Genomic DNA, 20,764 nt, shown 5'->3' with positions numbered 1-20,764 from the left:
GTAACACTTTACAATAAGGGTTAATCATGTACTAATACCTGAATTAATAATGATTCAGCATGAAACAAAGAGCTAACTTTAACTACGATAGGAGTCATATGGATTAATGCGTGAATGACGGCAGCCTTAACTACATACATGTTTGATAGTTAATGCATTAATTAACATTTATGGCTAAATCAAATCAAACAGCCTCTTTTTGATTTTCAAATTTAAATAATATTATCAGAGTTTAAACTTTTGACTGCAGCTTTGTCATAAACATTACTGAATAGCACAGAATTAATTTATCCTCCTTATCCAATGTAGAAAACACTAAATACAGTAATAACTCATCCTAAAAGGTCTTTATCTGTTTTGTTTTGTGTTGTTCTATTTCCCTTCAAACTCACCCTACTGCAACTTATGCACAGCTAAATAAAAAATAAAAATTCAAAACCCACGAAGAACATCTGTGGAATAGTTTTAAAAAAACAACCAAACTGGAATCACGGTCAGTACATTTGCTGGGTATTAGTACAATTCAATCTCCATCCAGACGCAGGCTGTGATGATACTGTAGCCTACCTCCACTCTGACTTCTTTTAACGAGTTTGTTTGCCCATATAATCTTAAAGGTATTAGGTTTAGCTAGTTTGGCTTGCTGTCCACTGATGAGGGGCTCGATGAAGCATCTTCAACTCGAGCTCTGATATACCCCCCACAGTGAATAAATATAGGATATGATTACATAGGGCAAGGTACTGGAGAGTTTAAAAAATTATAAGAATTTAGGCTAGGTCTTTGAAAAATAGCACAAAATTCTTCAAAAAAGAATTAACATCCAATTAACCGTGCATTAAATAATGTTTTATAAAGCCAATTTCTTGGTGTACTTTACAGACAAACTTTAAATCTTAACATCTTTATTCCAAATGTTTAGGTAGCCTATATGGTGTGCGAGTTCATGATCAAAAATAGAGATGCAGTAGCCTAAGTCATAAATCCAAAGGTTTTTTAGTTTTATTTTGGTCTATATTTCAGGCATGCAAACAAACTGCTTTGTAATAATTTCCCAAAATTTCAGGAAATATTTACTAAGGCTGTCAACAGGACGTTAACACAGGCACGCGCTGAAAATGGAAGAGAACAGATGCGCCAGCAGAGAAAATACTGCACCAGCACAAGCTCACTGTTCACGAAATATAGGAAGAATAATATAAATATTAAATTAGGATTGATATGAATGCATCTCTGAAGGGAACTGTCTTCAGAAAAGTTTTGATGACTTTTCCTTTTATCTCCGTATGAAGTAGCTTTGTGTATATCACTGCTCTTCCATAAGCGCCACCTACTGTCAGAGAGAGAATTTGCGTCTCATTCAGTCCGTCTGCTGATTTAGTTTTGTGCAGGTGACTTATGTAGCATAATTTCACAAAGATAAAGTCAGACCATGCTGTTTTTGCTGTTAATCTTGAAATTATACAATAATTTAAATAAAAAACAACTGATCATGCTCATGTTCATAACATCTTTGTTGGGATTGGAATAAAAATCCAGTGTTTGCCTCTAATGTCAAAGAGCTACACGTATTTAACAAAAAAACAACAAATTTGCTTTAAAAAATATGCAACCCATTTCAGAATCGGCCAATTTGCTTCTATTGGCCATAAAAAAATCTAAATAGATGCATCACTATTAATAAAAAAAAAAAAATTAAATATAAAAAATATAATATTTTTTTTCACTGTTTGATGTTTACATGGTTAATATTAATGCAGCTATCAGTGCACTAAGGTTAAATATTAGTATAAACATATTTATACTAGGGATAGTTCACACAAAATGATCATATTTTTTTTCCAAACCTGTATTACATTCTCTTGAACCACAAAAAGAGAATAGGCCTAATGGTTGTGGAGAGATGCAAAAAACTGTTGAGAAACCGTAGGTGAGTCAGCTTTGAATATAGGCCTTCTTTCAAGATCATTGGGTAGATCATTTCAACATTTTCAGATATATATTTTGTAACTGACGTTAAAAATACAATTTAGTTGAAAAACAAATCCTGATGGGTAGAGGTCATTTTTATTTACAGGTCATAAACTTAAAACAGAACATCAAGTTAATATGGTCCTTTAAGTATTTCAAAGTATTCCAAAGTATTTAGATTAAGTTACTAAACTTGAGCAATGTAACGAAATACGTTACAGATTACTTTTTAAAGCATGTATTTTGTAATCTGTAGTGAAATACATTGTAAAAGTAACCTTCCCAACCCTGCTTATAGGCTATCTCTGGAACACTAGATGTATTCAAACTTCTCAGGTACCTTAAGGACATGCTGATGATGATACCAAATTTTGTACCGACATGTCAAATCATTTCAAAGATATTGAAATTTTTGACAAAATTCAAAATATCGACCTGAGGGTTCATCCGATCCTGGCAAAATTGGTATCCTCGGATGCAGCATGACACAAAGAATCCACAGATTTTCTGACAAACGGTTCAAAAGTTATAAGCAAAAATTGCTATTTTTCAGACCTCATGACCTGTTGGTGGCACTGTTCCCAAATTTGGCATGGACCCTCAGATCATGGTTCTGATAAAGCATACCAATTTTCGCTTCGATTGCTCAAAGTTAGGCAAAGAACCAATTTTGGGTTGACCTTGTTAAGTTCGAGACAAAACTTTTGAACAAAGATGAATAAAAAAATCTGTTCAGTCATTTTGGACAAAATTAGACACATTTTGAAGGAGTAGTGAAAGAAATCTGTAATGGGTGGAGTCTTAAGATGTTGAATATGATCAGCATGCTGAGAGGAATCAGGTATACTAAGTTTCATTTTTCTAGAACGAAGTGTTCAAAAGTAAACCTTTAAAAAATTGAATTTTTGAACTGGTGGTGGCGCTATAGTGTTGGTCCTATAGACTATAAAATTGGGCCAATTACTATTCATAACTAGCTCCAAAATAATGGCAAATTTCAACATTTTCTCATGTTCCGTTGATAGTTAAAGTTGTTAAATTTCGAGAAAATAGTCGAGATAAAATGTTGAGAATAAAGTTACGAATTTGTTCTCATAATTTAGCGACTTTTTTCTTGTAATTTAATGACTTTATTCTCATAATTTAATGAGTTTATTCTCAACATTTTATCTTGACTTTTTTCTCGAAATTTAACATTTTTCTCATAATTTAACGAATTTGTTCTCGTAATTTAACGAGTTTTTTTCTCGTAATTTAATGACTTTATTCTCAACATTTTATCTCGACTTTTTTCTCGAAATTTAACAAGTTTTTTCTCGTAATTTAACAACTTTAATCTCGAGATGGTTTTATTTTTTTATTATTGCTTGGCCCTAATCCTTTTCTATAGCAATAAGTGTACTGCACTTTTTTTCATTTTTTTTTTCATTTTCAGACCTGTGACAGTCGTGTGCACGCACTCTCAAGAAGCCAAGTGTGGGTATATAGACAGGCCCTGTGTATTCACAGAGAGCCACTTCACACACAACGTGAGAACTGAGTTCTCTTTTGCACTTATTGCACTTATTGCACTTTAATGGTTTAAAATCACTTAAATTTATGACAGCGTGATCATACTGAAACGCTAGCCAAAGGATGCTGGAAAAAAATGGATGCTGTGTTAATTGCGTTAAATATTTCGTTAAACTGGGGAAAAAAATAATTGCAAAATTAACACACACACTGGCATTTCTATAATTTGAGGACATTGGTGTAATGGTTTTTATAGCCCCCTAACCCTAACCTACCATCACAGAAATAGTTCTGCATTTTTACATAAAAAACATAATTTAGTATGATTTTATAAGCTTTTCTCTTGAGGACCAAAAAAACAAAAAGTCCTCACAAGGTCGAAAATGATTGGTATTACCATCCTTGTTGGGACATTTGGTCCTCATAGCATAGGGTTTACCAGGTACACACACACTTTAATTTTAACATAATATTTGATATAAATTTAGCCTAAATTTTAGCCTTTCTTATACAGGGCTCGACAATAAGGACTGCCCGATGGCCCGGGGCCAGTGTGAACGACGCTCGGGACAGTAGACGGAAAGGTCACTTGCCCGATCGGCCAGTGCTGTAGGGTGTGCGATATATATCGTCTATGATATCGTAATTGTTGATTTAACGATCTGATATTATCGATTATGTCCCTCATTTTACAAAAAAAAAAAAAAAAAAAAAAAACACCCATTGAGTGCACGCATACACTACGTGAGGTAGTCTAGTAGGTTAGACTAGTGCGCGTGCATATTTAGATGCACGCATGCGTGATTTAGTCTATTAAAATGCATTTAGAATGCCTCAGAATTCAAGATAAAGGGAAAAAATGCCCCTGTATACATTTCATATTTATATAATTTAATATAGTTAACCAATATTACACATTTCTCCAAATATTAGCATGATTAAGTTACAAATGTGATATTGATTTTATTCAGCGTACAGTTTAATGAACAAGAACTTAATATCAAGTGACTTACATTTTACACACCAAATCGTCTGTTTCGCTGTATTTCGCCAACGAAAATAGCTCCAAAGTCCACAGAATTGTTTTGTGTCTCTGAGCAACACTTCCTGAATGAATCAGCCGTTTGAATGAATCGGTTGAATCTCAATGACTCGCTCATTAACAGTGATTCATTGCCACCTGCTGGCAGGGACTTGGGAACTATATTGTGAGAGGGGGGGGGGGGGTGTTAGTGTAGGCCTATAGTAGGCTGTGTTATGTATCCTCATTGACTTTATGATTAGTTAAATCTGTTTTGCACATGCATCGCCACAGAGTTAACCATTTCAGACAGTACAGGACAGCCTCTGTCTCGTTCACTTCACGTCTGTGGGCGTTACGCACAGCTCAGTGTGGCCCAGGCACGGCGCCAGGATTCCAGTTTTGGATGGGCCAGACCAATTGTGGGTGGGCCTTAAATTAAAAATGTTAAATAAAAAAAAAAGAAATAAAAAAAAAGTTATCCAATCACTGCTTAACCTAATAAAAAAATATTGACTAATATAGCCTACTGCTATATTATCTGTGCGTATACATAATATAGATTTTAATAGCTTGATGTTCTTTAAATAATATTTAGGCATAGGCGCTGAAAGGCAGAGGCGCTGGCGCCCTCCTAGCAACGGCGCTGTTTTTGGTAAAACATGATTTTGACGACTTCATTAAGTTTGGTTTTATAGAAAACTCTTTTTAAAAGATATTCGTTTTGTATAAATTGTATCTTAATTTTGATCTATGTTTTATCAATCAATTATCCGTATTTAATAAATAAGAAGCAAATATATAGCAGACAGTGTAGTAACCTTAGTGTAATTGACAGAATTACTAAAAAATATTTTGCTACCTAAAAGTTAAAGATTTTTTGTGTCACGCATGCATGCATGTCTATTTCCCTCATATTAAATATAAAACGCATGTGGACTGATATTTTTCCGATGTCTGGACTCCTTTATTAATGGAGTATATAAACAGACGTTTCAATATATTGGTATTAAATGCATTTTCTGAGAATTTATATTTCAAGTTTTTACTGCAAATGTCGAAATGCGCGCTCTTTGGTCCATCAGTGCTTGGGTCACTGATCACATTAGAATAAAATATCTCATAATAAAATACAATTGACTGATTTATGAATGTATATGTGTTAGCTATGGCATGACATATCTGATATTCCGATTGTCAAATACATGCAAGTGGAAGTGTATTGTTGTTTAAACACCTTTATAACGATCGCGTTAGTTGAGCTGTATGCGCGATATAATTTTATGACACAAAATTTTGAAATGTAGGCTTAAATCAAACACATTTTAATTCAGATTCTGCCCCCCCCCCCCGTTCCAACGTCTATGGCTCACATTTAAAGTGTCTTCATTTTTTTAGTAACAGTATTTAACGTTTTATATTTTCAACATTAAAAACATTTTTATGCATCTGTAACTGCTCTTGACTGATTAACTTTAATAAAGTTTAATCTATAGTTATATATTTAGCTATACATTAGATTACAATTTCTGTACCTGAAAATCTAGTTTAAACCTACATGAAAAACTTGAAAAGCACAATTTATTTAATTTATATGTTTGTTCTGTTGTATTTATTTGTGCTATTACTCGTAATTTGATTATTTGTTATTATTTTATTACTTACTGTTTATTTGTCTAACAATATTTAAAATATAAGTGAGTTAATCTAATAGCTTTTGGTTAAATGTAACAAAGACAACAAAAACAATAACTATGCTATTTTATAGGCCCATTTTCTTGTCTTTTACTTTTATTAAAATTTTTTGTTGTGGGGCCAGTGAAAATTCTGGTGGGGCAAGTAAAAATTTGAACCACTGGCCCGACTGGGCCAGTAGAAAAAATCCTTAGCGTTGAGCCGTTATATGAATGTCAAAAACTGAACTACAATGGCCTGGATGTTTATGCTGGAGTGTACATCTGAGCCAGACAACATTAAAATAAAATGTACAGGTAATATTCAAAACAGATTTTAATTTAGCCATACAGCAGCACAAAATATCCACCACATTGCTTTCAGCTAACTTCATTAAAATAAATATTATGAATGATTGTTTTATCTTATTTGAAATCATTTTATGTTATCTTGAGGTTGAGGTTGGTTAAAAACCACTGCTATACAAAGTGCCTATGGTGCTTATTAAGTAGTAGATGTTTCTGTAGTGAATAGTGAGCTCAGTGTTTTCTTACTTTTTTTGGGACAGAAGCCCCACTTTCTGTCCGTGTCGAAATCTTTTTCTGTAGAACACCACTGCCATCCATCCTTCCTGCCATCCACAGTGCAATCAGCATACCACTTTCCATTAAACTTAAAAGGGAAATGGCATGGTTTTCCATGTGAATTACCACCCATACTTGGCATCTCTGCAGAACAAAGAAATTATATTAGAAGTTTAAGTTTAATTTAGAATAATTTAAGGATTTGGTCTGAAATATTTAAATTACTAAGGAAACAAGTATTTGACCTTAACATAAGGGAAATTCATAATAGACATATTAGATATAAATGTAACATTTTGCCAGCCATAAGATTTAAATGGTTGTCCAAATTTGATATCTGGACGTTTGGTCATACCTTGATATCCACGAGAACACAAATTTTCTTTGGTTCCATAAATCAGCCAGCAACTAAAAACACCTATTCCTTTAAACAACATCATATTTTGCCCATATCCATAGTTCAGGTGTAGTGGATGTCCCTTCAATCCAAACAAGGTCTTATCTTTACATTCCCAGATTTGTCCAGGGTTAGATTCATTGCAGGGCAGAAGGATAATTTTGCCCCTGTCTTCAATCTTCTCGGCCCCCAAGCAGAGACTAAAAGCGAGGCTGTACGGTGTTCATATTAGGACTTCCTCACACCTCGGTCATACAACGAAAAGGCGTCATGCCTCAGACTAAACGGCTTCAATCATCGGACAAAACGGCATCGTGCCTCAAACTGAAAGGCTTCAGGTCTCAGGAAAAACGACGTCAGGTGTCAAGTCTCGTACAATTAGGCATCGAACTAAACAGCCTCAGACGAAACAGCCTCAGACCAAAAGGCTTCAGACGAAAAGGCATCGGATGAAACGGACTCAGACTAAAAGGCATCAGACTAAAAGGCATCTTTTTTTTTTTTTTTTTTTTTGTATAGCCTAACTTTCTATTGGCTTTTATCCCATCATATGTCGTCATTCAGTTGTCTTTTTCTTTACTGTTACTATTCCCAAATTAATGTAAGGGGTATGTGTGCATGTTAATTATGTAGAATATATCTGTTGATGGTATTCATGTAGGCTATTTATGTAATCCCTTGGCGAATAAGAAAAGAAAAGAACAGAAAAGAACATTCCGATTTTCACATTGGTCTGCAGAAAAACAGCAACGGGCTGAATGAAAATGTAAATGTGACTCTTCCAACCAGATAGTGGTATTCTGTTTTTATTGTTATTTTTTATGCATTCCATTTTTATTTTTATGTATTTGTTTCCTTTTTATGTAAAGCACTTTGAATTGTGTGTGAAATGTGCTAAATAAATAAAATTGCCTTGCCTAATCGACTCTCTGACAGTAGGTGGCGCTGGAACAGCAGAAATAAAACCGTTTCCTTGGTAACCTCTGTACACAAAGCAGCTGTAGCCTACTTAAAACAACGCATTCAAATAGTTTGAAATATTTTTTTTACCTCTCTTATAAAAATGAACCATGGGTTTACTACAAATAAAACAAAATGGTTATTGTAGTTAACCATGGTAACCACAAATTAACCATGGTTTTGCTATACCATAGTTTAAGGTATTTGTAGTAAAATTATTGTTATACAAATAGCCTATCAATCCGACAAAAAAAAAAAAAAAAAAAAAAATCATAGTTAACACACTTTTAACCCATGGTTAATTTTCGTATGTGTTCACGATAGTTTGCAATGCAAGCTAGTTGCAATGTATTATTTTGCTAACTTTTTATAGCCTACATGCAAATAAAACTAGTGAATAATACAAATGTACAAAATAATCTGTAATAAAAAAAGTGGGATATGTTTTATACAGGTTAGTGACCGTAACATTTAACAGAAAACTGCGTGCACGTGACATCACATTGAGGCGAGGCAATTCGCTTCTTTCTAAGTAAGTTTCGTCTGATGCTTTTGAGTTTGATGCCTTTTAGTCTGAGGCCGTTTTGTCCGATGCCTTTTGGTCTGAGGCTGTTTAGTTCGATGTCTAATTGTACGAGACCTGACACCTGACGTTGTTTTTCCTGAGAGCTGAAGCCTTTCAGTCTGAGGCGCGATGCCGTTTTGTCCGATGACTGAAGCCTTTTAGTCTGAGGGATGACTCCTTTTCGTTGTATGACTGAGGTGTGAGAAAGTCCTAATATGGACACCGTAAGGCTGACGATTCGTGAAGAGGAAATCCATTGGAAACGCTGAGCTTTGAAAGATGCATCGCATGGCGCAGTCAGCACTACATCAGCATTCACGGCATACACACATTTGTTCTGGTCCTTATTGTAGATAAGGAAGGTACTATCTGAATCTATGGAAAATGATAACAGACACTGTAATAGCTATATAAAGTTTATTCATAAACAAAATAAGAGAATGTCAAGGTTACTAAAAGTACAAGGTTCCCTGAGCGGGAACAAGTGTGGAATATTTTTATTAATTAGAATATAAATAAATCAAGTAATCAATGTGAATAGGGATGCACCGATACCATTTTTTAAGGACCGAGTACGAGTAGGCTACCGATACTTTTTTTTCTACTCGCCGATACCGATACCTATACATTTATTAATTTCTCACTCTCTCTCTCTCTCTCTCTTTTTTTGGGTGATGTTAGCACAACACAATTAATGTAGGACAGCTTCTTTATTATTACTCTAATGAAAAAAATGTAATCATTTTTATGTGTTTGTCACAAACTTAAAGAACAAAACTTTCAGTGTCCAGTAACCTTCAAAGGGCATCATTACCAATAGGCCTATATATAATTGTTGTTATATTAAAATAAATTTACAAACAAATTACAAACATACAACAAATACTATAGAGATACAAATTAAATAAACTGTTTTTTCAGATACAGTAGGTTTATTTACCATGTATACATTTATTTAACATATTTTGTTGTTTTATTAACATTAATGACAAATAGGCTACGGTCCCTTTAAGACCGAATCCATGGATACTGACACATATCCTGTTTTCACCTAAATGTTTGCGTCCACTTAAGCCATAACCGACTGTAGTTGCGTGAGATAATCCACACGTTGATCTCATTTTGACAACTATGTGTGCTTTTGACCATTCAGATACCGATACTAGTATTGTGAATAAATGTGAATATAGCCATTTATGTGAAAAAATTATTGTACTATTATAATCATGTATCTACGGTGACCTGGAGGGGACATGTTCGGTTCATGGCCACAACAAACTCGTGGGAATGTGATAATAACTCGTGGCCACGAGATGATTTTGTCGAGGTAACGACATCCTGATGTCGTGGCCACGTGATGTAAAGTCGTGGCCTCGAGATCATATGGTGAGGGCACGATATTTTTTCATTATTACTTCATTATTCATTATGTTGAGGGAACTACATCTATTTCTCATGGCCACAATTAAATGTGTAAACAACCTGCGCGACCATAGCAACCTGGAATTATCAGAAATGGACAATATCATATTTATTTTTAATTAAGATTGAAAAATAAGGGAATGATTATTATTGAAATTAAGGAATGATTATTAAAGTCCCTTTAAGACGAGTCATTTCACTCGGCGGCCATCTTTGAAAAGCCTCTCGGGCATCTCTTTGAATGGGGAAACATCGGCTGCGTCCAAAAACTGGAAAATGCTGCCTTCTGAGGACACATTTCAAGGTAGTAAGGCATCAAGGCACGTCCGAATCCAATGTTAGCTTCACTTCCTGTCTCATGAGATACCTTCCTCGGATCGATTTTTGAAGGAAGCATGGATGTATCTATCCTTAGCTGCCTTTGATATCCCACAATCCTGTGCTTTCCATTCTGTGACAGTTGAGCTAGAAAAATAAAGATGGCGTCCGAAAGTTGCGTTTGCTGCTCATTTTGTGTATAAATGTATAATTTTGACCAACATATTTCAATTTTGATATCATTTCTATCGAGAAATTACTACTGTAATAATTAAATATTTGTTTAGTTCTCACCAAAGCTCGCGCTATATTGCTGTAGATCATTAAACTGTTACGCTGCCTCAGAAGTCTGTCCGAAATCAATTTCGGGAGGTGCCTTCATGCACAAACGCTGCCGTACAAGTCATTCTCTTATAAGACAGCGAGGCAGCAAAACAGCTACCTAGGTTTTCGGACGCAGCCATCAAATTCTCCAAAGATGTTTGTCAAGCTTTTGATTAAATTTCATATTTGTAATCCCCAATGAAATCTGACAACAACTGTCTCATAATATTTTTTCCAAACGCTCGAATCATGGCAAAAAAAACTGTATTTTTTTTAGGCTGTATCAAGCTAATGCGCATGCGCAGACTTAAATGTGCCTCATTTCTGAAGCGCACTTCTGACTGTTTCTATAGAAAGTCGGCGATTGGCTCTTATTTAGAAGGCGGGACGTATTCCGCAATATTGCGCGTTGCACTTTCTCCCATTCAAAACAATAGAGGGTATGCACGTGACGTCACCTTCGACCGTTACGAATACGACTGCGGTCACGCCTGCTGAGTGGCAAAAGACTGAGCGGCAGCATTGGTTTTCAGCGTGAATGCCGCGAAAAACATCCAAAACACATCCAAAACGGAAAAGAGCTTTGTGATTGACTGTACAAATAGCTTTGACACAAACCCTTAGATATATATTTAAAGACTGCCGAAAAAAGAAGCAAATGGATCACTGCAATTCACAGAAACAGCTGGACTCCAGCAGAGAAACATGGATTTGCAGTTATCATTTTGTGTCAAATTGTTGGATTTTGAGGTAAAAATCATACCTTATATATTGTATTGTTATAGCCTATATTATGTTGACAAATCATCAATTAAATATTTTCCATCTTATATTCTGCATAATTGGGTGTTTTTAAATAAACACTGACAAAAACTATACTATAAAACGATATATGTTTTAGGGCTGGACAGTATGACGATATAACATTGATATACGGGATTACGTGGATTTAAACCTACCTATATTGTAGTTATATAAAATATTCACAGGCAGATTTGCTTTATGTATTTCCCCAGCGTCAAATCAGGCACATATAAATGTCAGGAAACACGACTGCTGGCTGCATGTCAATATCCATGGATTAAATTTATTTGACAAGTTGTAAGAAACACTTTCGAGCCCAACCTTTAGTGTAATTCGTTTGTTTTACTCGCGTTTTTGCAGTTTCCCCTATTAAATCCAGTCACGCAGCAGGTTCTTTTGCCACTCAGTCCAGCTGAGGGAGCGCATTCCGGCGGGAAAGTGACGTCGATGCATACCCTCTATACAAGCGACGTCTTGTGTTATGCTATAGTCTTTGTTATTAACATATATAAATTCCCGTAAATGAACGAAAATTCCCGTGCGCCTACAGAAATAAAAAAAAATCATAAACAAAGATTTAGGTTATATGGGTCAATCTACAGAAACGTACACTTTTCTGTCCCTAGACTTTACAGAAATATTACACTTGAAAAACACTTTAGGATTACAATTTTTTTTTATATTTTAATATGAAACAATATGATATTTGAACAATTAAACCTTCTTGAGCCATCAATGTGGCAATATTTGTTTTTTAATTAATTATAAAAATTCCAAACACCACAGAAGTGCTCGTCCCCACAGTCATGTACAGAGAGAAAGTGCTTTATTTTGAGCTCAGAAACAGGTTTTTCTACCATTTCAAATACAATAATGTATGCATAACTATCAAATATATCATGTAAATGACATAAAAAAAACAAATGCCAAATAAATATTATAAAATATATAATGAATGGTGTTGTGTCACTGGTGTTACACTGTAAGAAAAAACACACCATATCTACTCAATAAAAATGAGGCAACAGATTACAAGCAATATTATTAATTAAATTTCACAAGGTTTGGTATTGAGTAAATATTAATTAAATGAGACCCTTAATAGTTATCCATTTAATATTAGTAGATTTGAATAGAAAACAGTACAGAATTAATTAAAACCTAAACAAAAATATTCAGTTGAATTGAAAAAGATAAACTCCCTAATGTGTAAATAGTACTAATAAAATTAATTTAATTCTACATTCTACTCAAATAAAATTTTTATTAATAATTCACTTCTGTGCTTTACACAGCAAAAACTGCAGTGTTAGATTAACTCTCCTGGGAGTACATGTGAGACCATACTCAAGAGTGTTAAAGTTTTAAATGAACGCTGAAGCGACATCAAGAATCAGCCTGTGAATCTCAACAACGGTGACAAGCAACATATTCTGATCAACAGATCAACCCTAAACATTAGAAAACAAGCTACTAAAAAGTCGCATAAACAGAACAAAATAAAATATGAGAATAAAGGAAATTACTAAGACAATTCAGCTCATAATTTATTCATGCAGCAATGCATGATGGGAGCCATGGATGAATTTTGATTGGTGGCACACAGAATGCATGCGTTCTTCTTACTAGCCCAGTGATAACAAAATAAGTTTTCTTACCTAAAGTCAACCAGTTAAATTTTGCAAGATGAGCAATATAGAAGAAAACGAACATTCACTGTCTGTAGCCTAATGTTACTCTCTTCAAATGTCTTGTAAGCCTGCTGCATAAAAAAGGCGCACTTTGACAGGAAGTGCTTTTCAATTAAAAATTGCCTGATTACATTAATTTGAATTCACTCAATATTCTCTCCATTTGGGATTAGGTAAATATAATGCTTAAGTTTTATTTAACTACAATGGGTAGATTTTATTCCAACCATTTTTATTTGAAAATCATAAACACAATTATATTGAATACATTTTAACCAAAAACATTCATTCAAATCTACATGACCACAGAATCATTTCTTACAGTGTACCTTTAACAAAAATCTCTTATTTTGAAATAAATAATCACACTGATGACATCACTTGACTTCCTTCTTCCTGTTTCCTGAAGATCCATGAAGAAAGGCCAATGGAAAGTCCACTGTCTCTTTTCAGTTATCAGAAATTTTAATTAGAAAATCATAATTTCATATGAAGCTTTTAGTTGAAGTCACTGGTGTGACCTACTTTATTGCTAGGTAATTAAAAAAAAAAAACTAGAGTACAAATGGATTAAATGACTTGATTTAGTGAATATATCATGATTGACAACATGTGGATTGATACCTTGCAGCAACCATTTTGTAAAATGCATTTTTCATTAAAAATGTCACTGGTGTTACTGTCACTGGTGTTGAAAATGTCACTGGTGTTACCGTCACTGGTGTTACCCATTTATAGATAAACTTTATTTAAAGCTATTCATTTAGTTCTTTTGCATAAAATAGCACTAAGATTACATGATTATAACTTTTCTTTCTCATTGTTAATCCTCCTTTGGTTAGAAATGGCTAAATTAAGGATATATGGCTAAATTCAGTGCAGCGCCTTTACGGACAGCATATTTTTCAGACAGTTTTAAAATGTTTTTTTTATGATCTTTTACTGACTGCTTTCACTAAGTGTCAATGATAAGTCTTGTGTTGTACACCAAATGTAAAAATTTAGTCCAATCTACTTAATTATAGTTGAAAAATTAAGGATCATTATGTATACGTCACTGGTGATTCATTGTGTCACTGGTGTTACTGTTTTTTGTCTGTCACATTAAATAAAATGTGTCATATGTGACATAATAATTTTACATCCAATGAATTCTGCTACACTCAAGAATTAAGATTTAAAGGATTGCATCATTACTTTTTTATAACTGTTTTTCAAATATTTTCATTGTTATAGCAAACACATGGTTGCGCAATTGAATTATCATCATTCAATCACGCTTTTAACTAACCTGATTAAAATAAATAATACATAATCTCCTTATTTTTTGCATTATCATTATTATTCTATAACTCTGACTGCATGTTCTGAAAAAATTGAAAAATAATATTTCATAAAAACATTTGAAAATGCCAGAGAAGTAAGGTAACACCAGTGACAAAAAAAGGGGACATGCAGTCTTTAAATAAATGTACAAAAAAATTAAAAATCGTTAAGCTGTCATTTATGTGTATTCATAAAGTCAAAGACAACATTATTATATTACACTAAGTTTAAATGTTAAAAAAAGAAATACATTTTAAGACATTTTGTCATACCAAAAGTGGACGTTTCTGTAGAATGACCCGTATGCAAATAATAAACAAAATATTCTTTTAACATAGGCATTTACATTACATTTACATTTAGTCATTTAGCAGACGCTTTTATCCAAAGCTACTTACAAATGAGAATAGTAGAATCAATCAAAACAACATGAGAACAACAGTACTTATGTGCTGTGTGAAGTCACAGTTATGACAGTAACGTGCTCTTAGCAAGGATTTTTTTTTTTTTTTTTTTTTTTTTAAATACGCAAATAGATGGAAGAATAGAAATCAAGGTAAGTGCTACTATTACTGGGTCAAGTGCTGACGAAAAAGATACGTCTTTAGCATTTTTTTTTTTTTTTTGATAATGGCTATAGTATAGTGTTCATATTAGGACTTCCTCACACCTCGGTCATACAACGAAAAGGCGTCATGCCTCAGACTAAAAGGCTTCAGTCATCGGACAAAACGGCATCGCGCCTCAGACTGAAAGGCTTCAGGTATCAGGAAAAACAACGTCAGGTGTCAGGTCTCGTACAATTAGGCATCGAATTAAACAGCCTCAGACCAAAAGGCTTCAGACGAAACAGCCTCAGACTAAAAGGCATCAGACTAAAAGGCATCTTTTTTTTTTCTTTTTTATTTTATAGCCTAACTTTCTTCCATCATATGTCATCCTTCAGTTGTCTTTTTCTTTGCTGTTACTGTTCCCAAATTAATGTAAGGTGTGTGCGCGTGCATGTTAATTTTGTAGAATCTATCTGTTGATGGTATTCATGTAGGCTATTTATGTAATCCCTTGGCGAATAAGAAAAGAAAAGAACAGAAAAGAACATGCCGATTTTCACATTGATCTGCAGAAAAACAGCAATGGGCTGAATGAAAATGTAAATGTGACTCTTCCAACCAGATAGCGGTATTCTGTTTTTATTGCTATTTTTTATGCATTCCATTTTTATTTTTATGTATTTGTTTCCTTTTTATGTAAAGCCCTTTGAATTACCATTGTGTATGAAATGTGCTAAATAAATAAAATTGCCTTGCCTAATAGAATCTCTGACAGTAGGTGGCGCTGGAACAGCAGAAATAAAGCCGTTTCCTTGGTAACCTCTGTACACAAAGCAGCTGTACTTATAACAACGCATACAAATAGCTCGAAATATATATATATGTTTTTACCTCTCTTATAAAAATGAACCATGGTTTTACTACAAATAAAACAAATGGTTATTGTAGTTAGCCATGGTAACCACAAATTAACCATGGTTTTGCTATAGTTTAAGGTAGGCTATTTGTAGTAAAATTATTGTTAGGCCTATACAAATAGCCTATCAATCCGACAAAAAAAAAAAAAAAAAAAAAATCATAGTTAACACACTTTTAACAATGGTTAATTTTCGTATGTGTTCATGATAGTTTGCAATGCAAGCTAGTTGCAATGTGTTATTTTGCTAACTTTTTATAGCCTACATGCAAATAAAACTAGTGAATAATACACATTTACAAAATAATCTCAGTGGGATATGTTTTATACAATTTAGTGTAACATTTAACAGAAAACTGCGTGCACGTGACATCACATTGAGGCGGGGCAATTCGCTTGAATCTTTCTAAGTCCGTTTCATCTGATGCCTTTTAGTCTGAGGCCGTTTTGTCTGATGCCTTTTGGTCTGAGGCTGTTTCGTCTGAAGCCTTTTGGTCTGAGGCTGTTTAATTCGATGCCTAATTGTACGAGACCTGACACCTGACGTCGTTTTTCCTGAGACCTGAAGCCTTTTAGTCTGAGGCATGACTCCTTTTCGTTGTATGACTGAGGTGTGAGGAAGTCCTAATATGAACACCGTACTAGAGACTCAGCTGCTCGGATAGAGCGTAGTAGATCATTCCACCAGCCAGGAACAGACCCGGAGAAGGTCCGTGAGAGTGATTTTGTGCCCCTTTGTGATGGCACCACAAGGCGCCGTTCACTTGCAGAACGCAAGTTTCTGGAGGGCGCATAAGTCTGAAGTAGTGAGTTAAGGTGTAGCATAGTATAGACATAGGCTATATAGCCTATTAATAGTAAAACATTTTTTGAACTTAACTCGAATGCTGTCACAGGCACGAGGGGCTACAAGTGAAAACAGACGCTCATTTTAGCTTCTGTAGTTAGAAATAGGCTACAGAAACAGTCAAATCTTGATTGGGCATTTAGGCCTACATTTACAGAATACAAACTTTAAGTGACATGAAGTACAGAATGTTAATTAGATAAAGAAATATGGGAAATGAAGGGGAAAATAAAGCAAATAAATGTACAAATGTAACTAATAATAATGTAAAAATATTAAATAAAAAATAAACGATCAGTGAATGGATTTAAAAGACTGTTGTATGGGATTAAAATGTACAACATTTAAACATTTATTGATAAACTTCATTCGAATGCTGTCTAAGCAACATCGCGCGCAATACAATATAATATGCACTTAATATAATAATTTCTTAATTCCGTTCTTTTTCTAAATTAAAAAAAAATATAGATATTATTATAATCTTATCCATTTCTGATAATTCCAGGTTGCTATTGTCGCGCAGGTTGTTTACACATTTAACTTCTGGCCACGAGAAATAGATGTCATTCCCTCAACATAATGAAGTCGTGGCCACGAGAAAAATGTATCGTTCCCTCATGATCTCGAGGCCACGACATCAGGATGTCGTTACCTCGACAAAATCATCTCGTGGCCACGAGTTATTATCCCGTTCCCACGTATTAATATCTTGTGGCCACGACATATTATCACGTTCCCACGAGTTTATGTTGTGGCCACGAAGAAAAAAGTGAACCGAACACCAAATTTGGCTGAGTAATTACTCCCAAAAGATAATTTAAAGTTATTGTTTGAAGTATCAAATAGACATTGGATAAAGTAGCTTCAGCAAGAAATGTTTTATTTGATTCAACATATAATTTATTACATACTCTTTTGGAACAGCTGGAACCTGAACCTACAGTATTAATGTTTTTTTAAATTACTATAGAAATATGAAATTATTATTTTTTTTTAATGAAATTGTAAATAAGAAACTAAAACTGCCAGTAGATGTGTCAGTAAATGTCTTAATGATTAAGTCATTGGTCCCTCTAACGATCTAAGTATGGTTTGAAGCGCATGGCGCAAATGCACTTAGGACGTGTCTGAATCCACTTTGCTAGTTTAGTTTAAAGGGCATATTGCAGGTTAGAGCTTCAGTGATTCAATGTATAGAAAAATAATGTATGAAATAGATTTTCTTGAAAAAAAAAAAAAAAAAAAAAAAAAAAAAAAAAAACACGTAGGCCTATAAATACGCTAATTAGGCTTCTGGTGTCGTTTTTGTGATAAAATTTTACTTCCGCATCTGAAAAATGCCAAATCGGAAGTGACGTAACTGAAGGGAGCGCGATCAATATAAACAATAGGAAAACAATGGATCGCAATGACAGTTCGGATGCTGAGGAAATTGTAAATGTTCATTCATAATTCATACTCGTATAACAGACCACAGCCATACAATTAGCCTGCTATGCCGTCAAGAGAGCAGGCAGGCCAGAATTAGACAGAATAACCGTCAAAAGAGACAAATTGAGCTGTTGTGTGAGGAGAACCAGTCAAGAACAGGGTAGAGACTGGTGAAAAAAAAAAAAAAAAAAAAAAAAAAACGATAAAAAAAACAAGACTTACGGTGCACCATTCACGTTTCATCTCTCTGACGGATCCGTGATCATGTCTCCCGCAGGCGGACGAAGTAGTGTTACTGTATGTGTTTCTTGTAATGTTATCCTTTATTCATTAATTCTGTGTTATGGGTTGTGGGGATGCATATTATGTAGTTGTGTGAACTTGAATGTAGGCTATATACGTTTGGCATGAATTAAATTGGAGTACATTACCAGCACATAATTCAAAACTGCTTTGTGTGAGTGTGAGACTGTATGTATTTGTGAACATAATTTGTATTCATCAGTGTTGAAATTGATTCAAGTAAAAACGGCGAAGAAGCATCGCGTGTGTAAGTTTATTCATTTAATATAATCATTTACAGTAGTATTACAATGTTGATCATATCGCCGGGATGATAATCCTCCGGTTTATAATGAACGCGTTTATCGAAGCAAATGCAGAAGTGAAGTCCCGTCTCTTCACCTGCACAAAAAACACACCGGCACGGAAGATAGCACCGTCCTTCTTCTTGTTAGTAAACCTCTGGACTCCATGTCCTGACAGGCTGGAGTTTGTGCAGCCCCCACAAACACAATAATTTACCATGACGATGATAAAGAGAATACAAAAACTACCGAAAACACACTGATTAACGACCGCTGTCACTGAATATCAACCTACTCAGTCAACACAGAGCTCGGCGAACAACTCCCTTTAGTGACGTAAAATGACGCGACGCTGAAAAAAACGGTTTTTACAGAGACCGTCACTTTATCTACTAAATTCATGCCCTTATGTCCTGCAAAACATTTTTAAACCCTGCAGTACCTTTTTATATGGTATTTTTGTACAAGGTTATATATTCATCTCGAAAAAATTTTTTAACCTGCAATATGCACTTTAACAATGGAAAAAATGGTCGGTGCCCCAGGTGCATGGTCCAAAAGAGTTGTACCTAGTCTCTTAATGAGTCATGGGTGTGTTTTGGGCGTAACGTGCAATAAACCAATCAGAGTGTCATCTCCCATTCCCTTTAAAAGCCAGGTCAAAGAGCTTAGAACCCAAGAGGCGACACTTTGATATTTTTTGGGTAACAGCCACTAGATGGCGCTCCGGTAGCGCGGTCGCCATTGTAGGCTGCAAATACTAACTGGACCATAGAACCTTTCGCACCTTATACGCACCCAAAATCGGCGAATTTCATTGCCAAATCAGAAGCGCAATAGAACAGTTTTTTTTTTTTATTAAATCACAAGTAAATTGTATGGCTCCCTCAATAAATGTTATATTGTGTTAGCCTATATATGTTTTATTTTATTCGTCCATCTGAGGTAACGTAGTTAACCTACTTTATCGAGTATTTACATTTTATGTAACTTTACACATTTATTAATAGTAAATTAATAAATTTAGGATCATCATGTTTGCAGCTAACAATATATTTTAGACCTCTTGGAGTAATAGTAATAATATCTAGGTCTGAATTGAAATATATAGGCTATATTGTACGTTTTAATGGATCACGCTACAAATATAATGATCTTAAAATACATGAGGCATTGCTGTGTCCGTTATCACATAATTCACACTTTTGGACACTTTTGCTTCAATGGACATTAGACAAAACTGCAAAATCAAGCTGTTATATTCATATATTTATTGTCCAACATTCCCAATTTTTCTGATGCATGTCCTTAATTTAATTTCATATGTTGATAATAATTCAGTTTAACCCAAACTGACTAGGTTTCTAGAGAGCAAAGGTTTTGTGAAAAAATTGGAAGACTTAAACACAAAGTGTGTAAAATAAACTGTGAAAAGGATTTGATGATCAATCGCCTATAGTCGTATATTACTAATTACTAACCTATGCCATTGACTTTAGACTAGGTTTTTGTTGGTCAATGGTGCAGTCGTTTTCAGTTGCCTTAAAATAGCAACACGCCAAATTAAAGGTGTAATTTAAAAAAATATATAGTTCACCCCAAAATAAAAATATATCCATTATTTACTCAACCTAATCGTCCAAAAGTTCATGTCTAATTAATTGTTGAATCAATTAGGGTAAGAAGAACTGTTGCCAAACATACAACATGCTAGAAATATAATAATCACTGCAACAATGATCCAGTCATAGACTTTTAAGTATTTGCCCATTTAAATACAAACAGTGACTTTTTTATTTGGCAGGGCAGTGTATAAACAAGGTGACACAATTAGCTGATGACACTACTCTTTTCCTATGA

General features: G+C 34.3%; 1 protein-coding gene across 2 annotated transcripts in view; it reads right to left on the bottom strand.

The window, feature by feature from the left end:
* Window positions 1–8,764, bottom strand: part of LOC125279947 — a 34,455-nt gene extending 25,691 nt beyond the window's left edge. For both annotated transcript variants that reach the window (XM_048210175.1, XM_048210176.1), the window contains exons 1-2: window positions 7,118–8,764; window positions 6,733–6,906 (exon numbers count right to left, since the gene is read on the bottom strand). In XM_048210175.1, coding sequence (XP_048066132.1) covers window positions 6,733–6,906; window positions 7,118–7,202 — 259 coding nt within the window. In that variant the 5' untranslated portion in view covers window positions 7,203–8,764. The remainder of the gene's footprint in view (window positions 1–6,732; window positions 6,907–7,117) is intronic.
* Window positions 8,765–20,764: the final 12,000 nt, after the last annotated feature.

This window comes from Megalobrama amblycephala, linkage group LG12, assembly GCF_018812025.1.
Source record: "Megalobrama amblycephala isolate DHTTF-2021 linkage group LG12, ASM1881202v1, whole genome shotgun sequence".
NCBI lineage: Eukaryota > Metazoa > Chordata > Actinopteri > Cypriniformes > Xenocyprididae > Megalobrama > Megalobrama amblycephala.
Note: the sequence above shows the minus strand (reverse complement) of the source record. Positions and strands in the feature narration are given on the sequence as shown.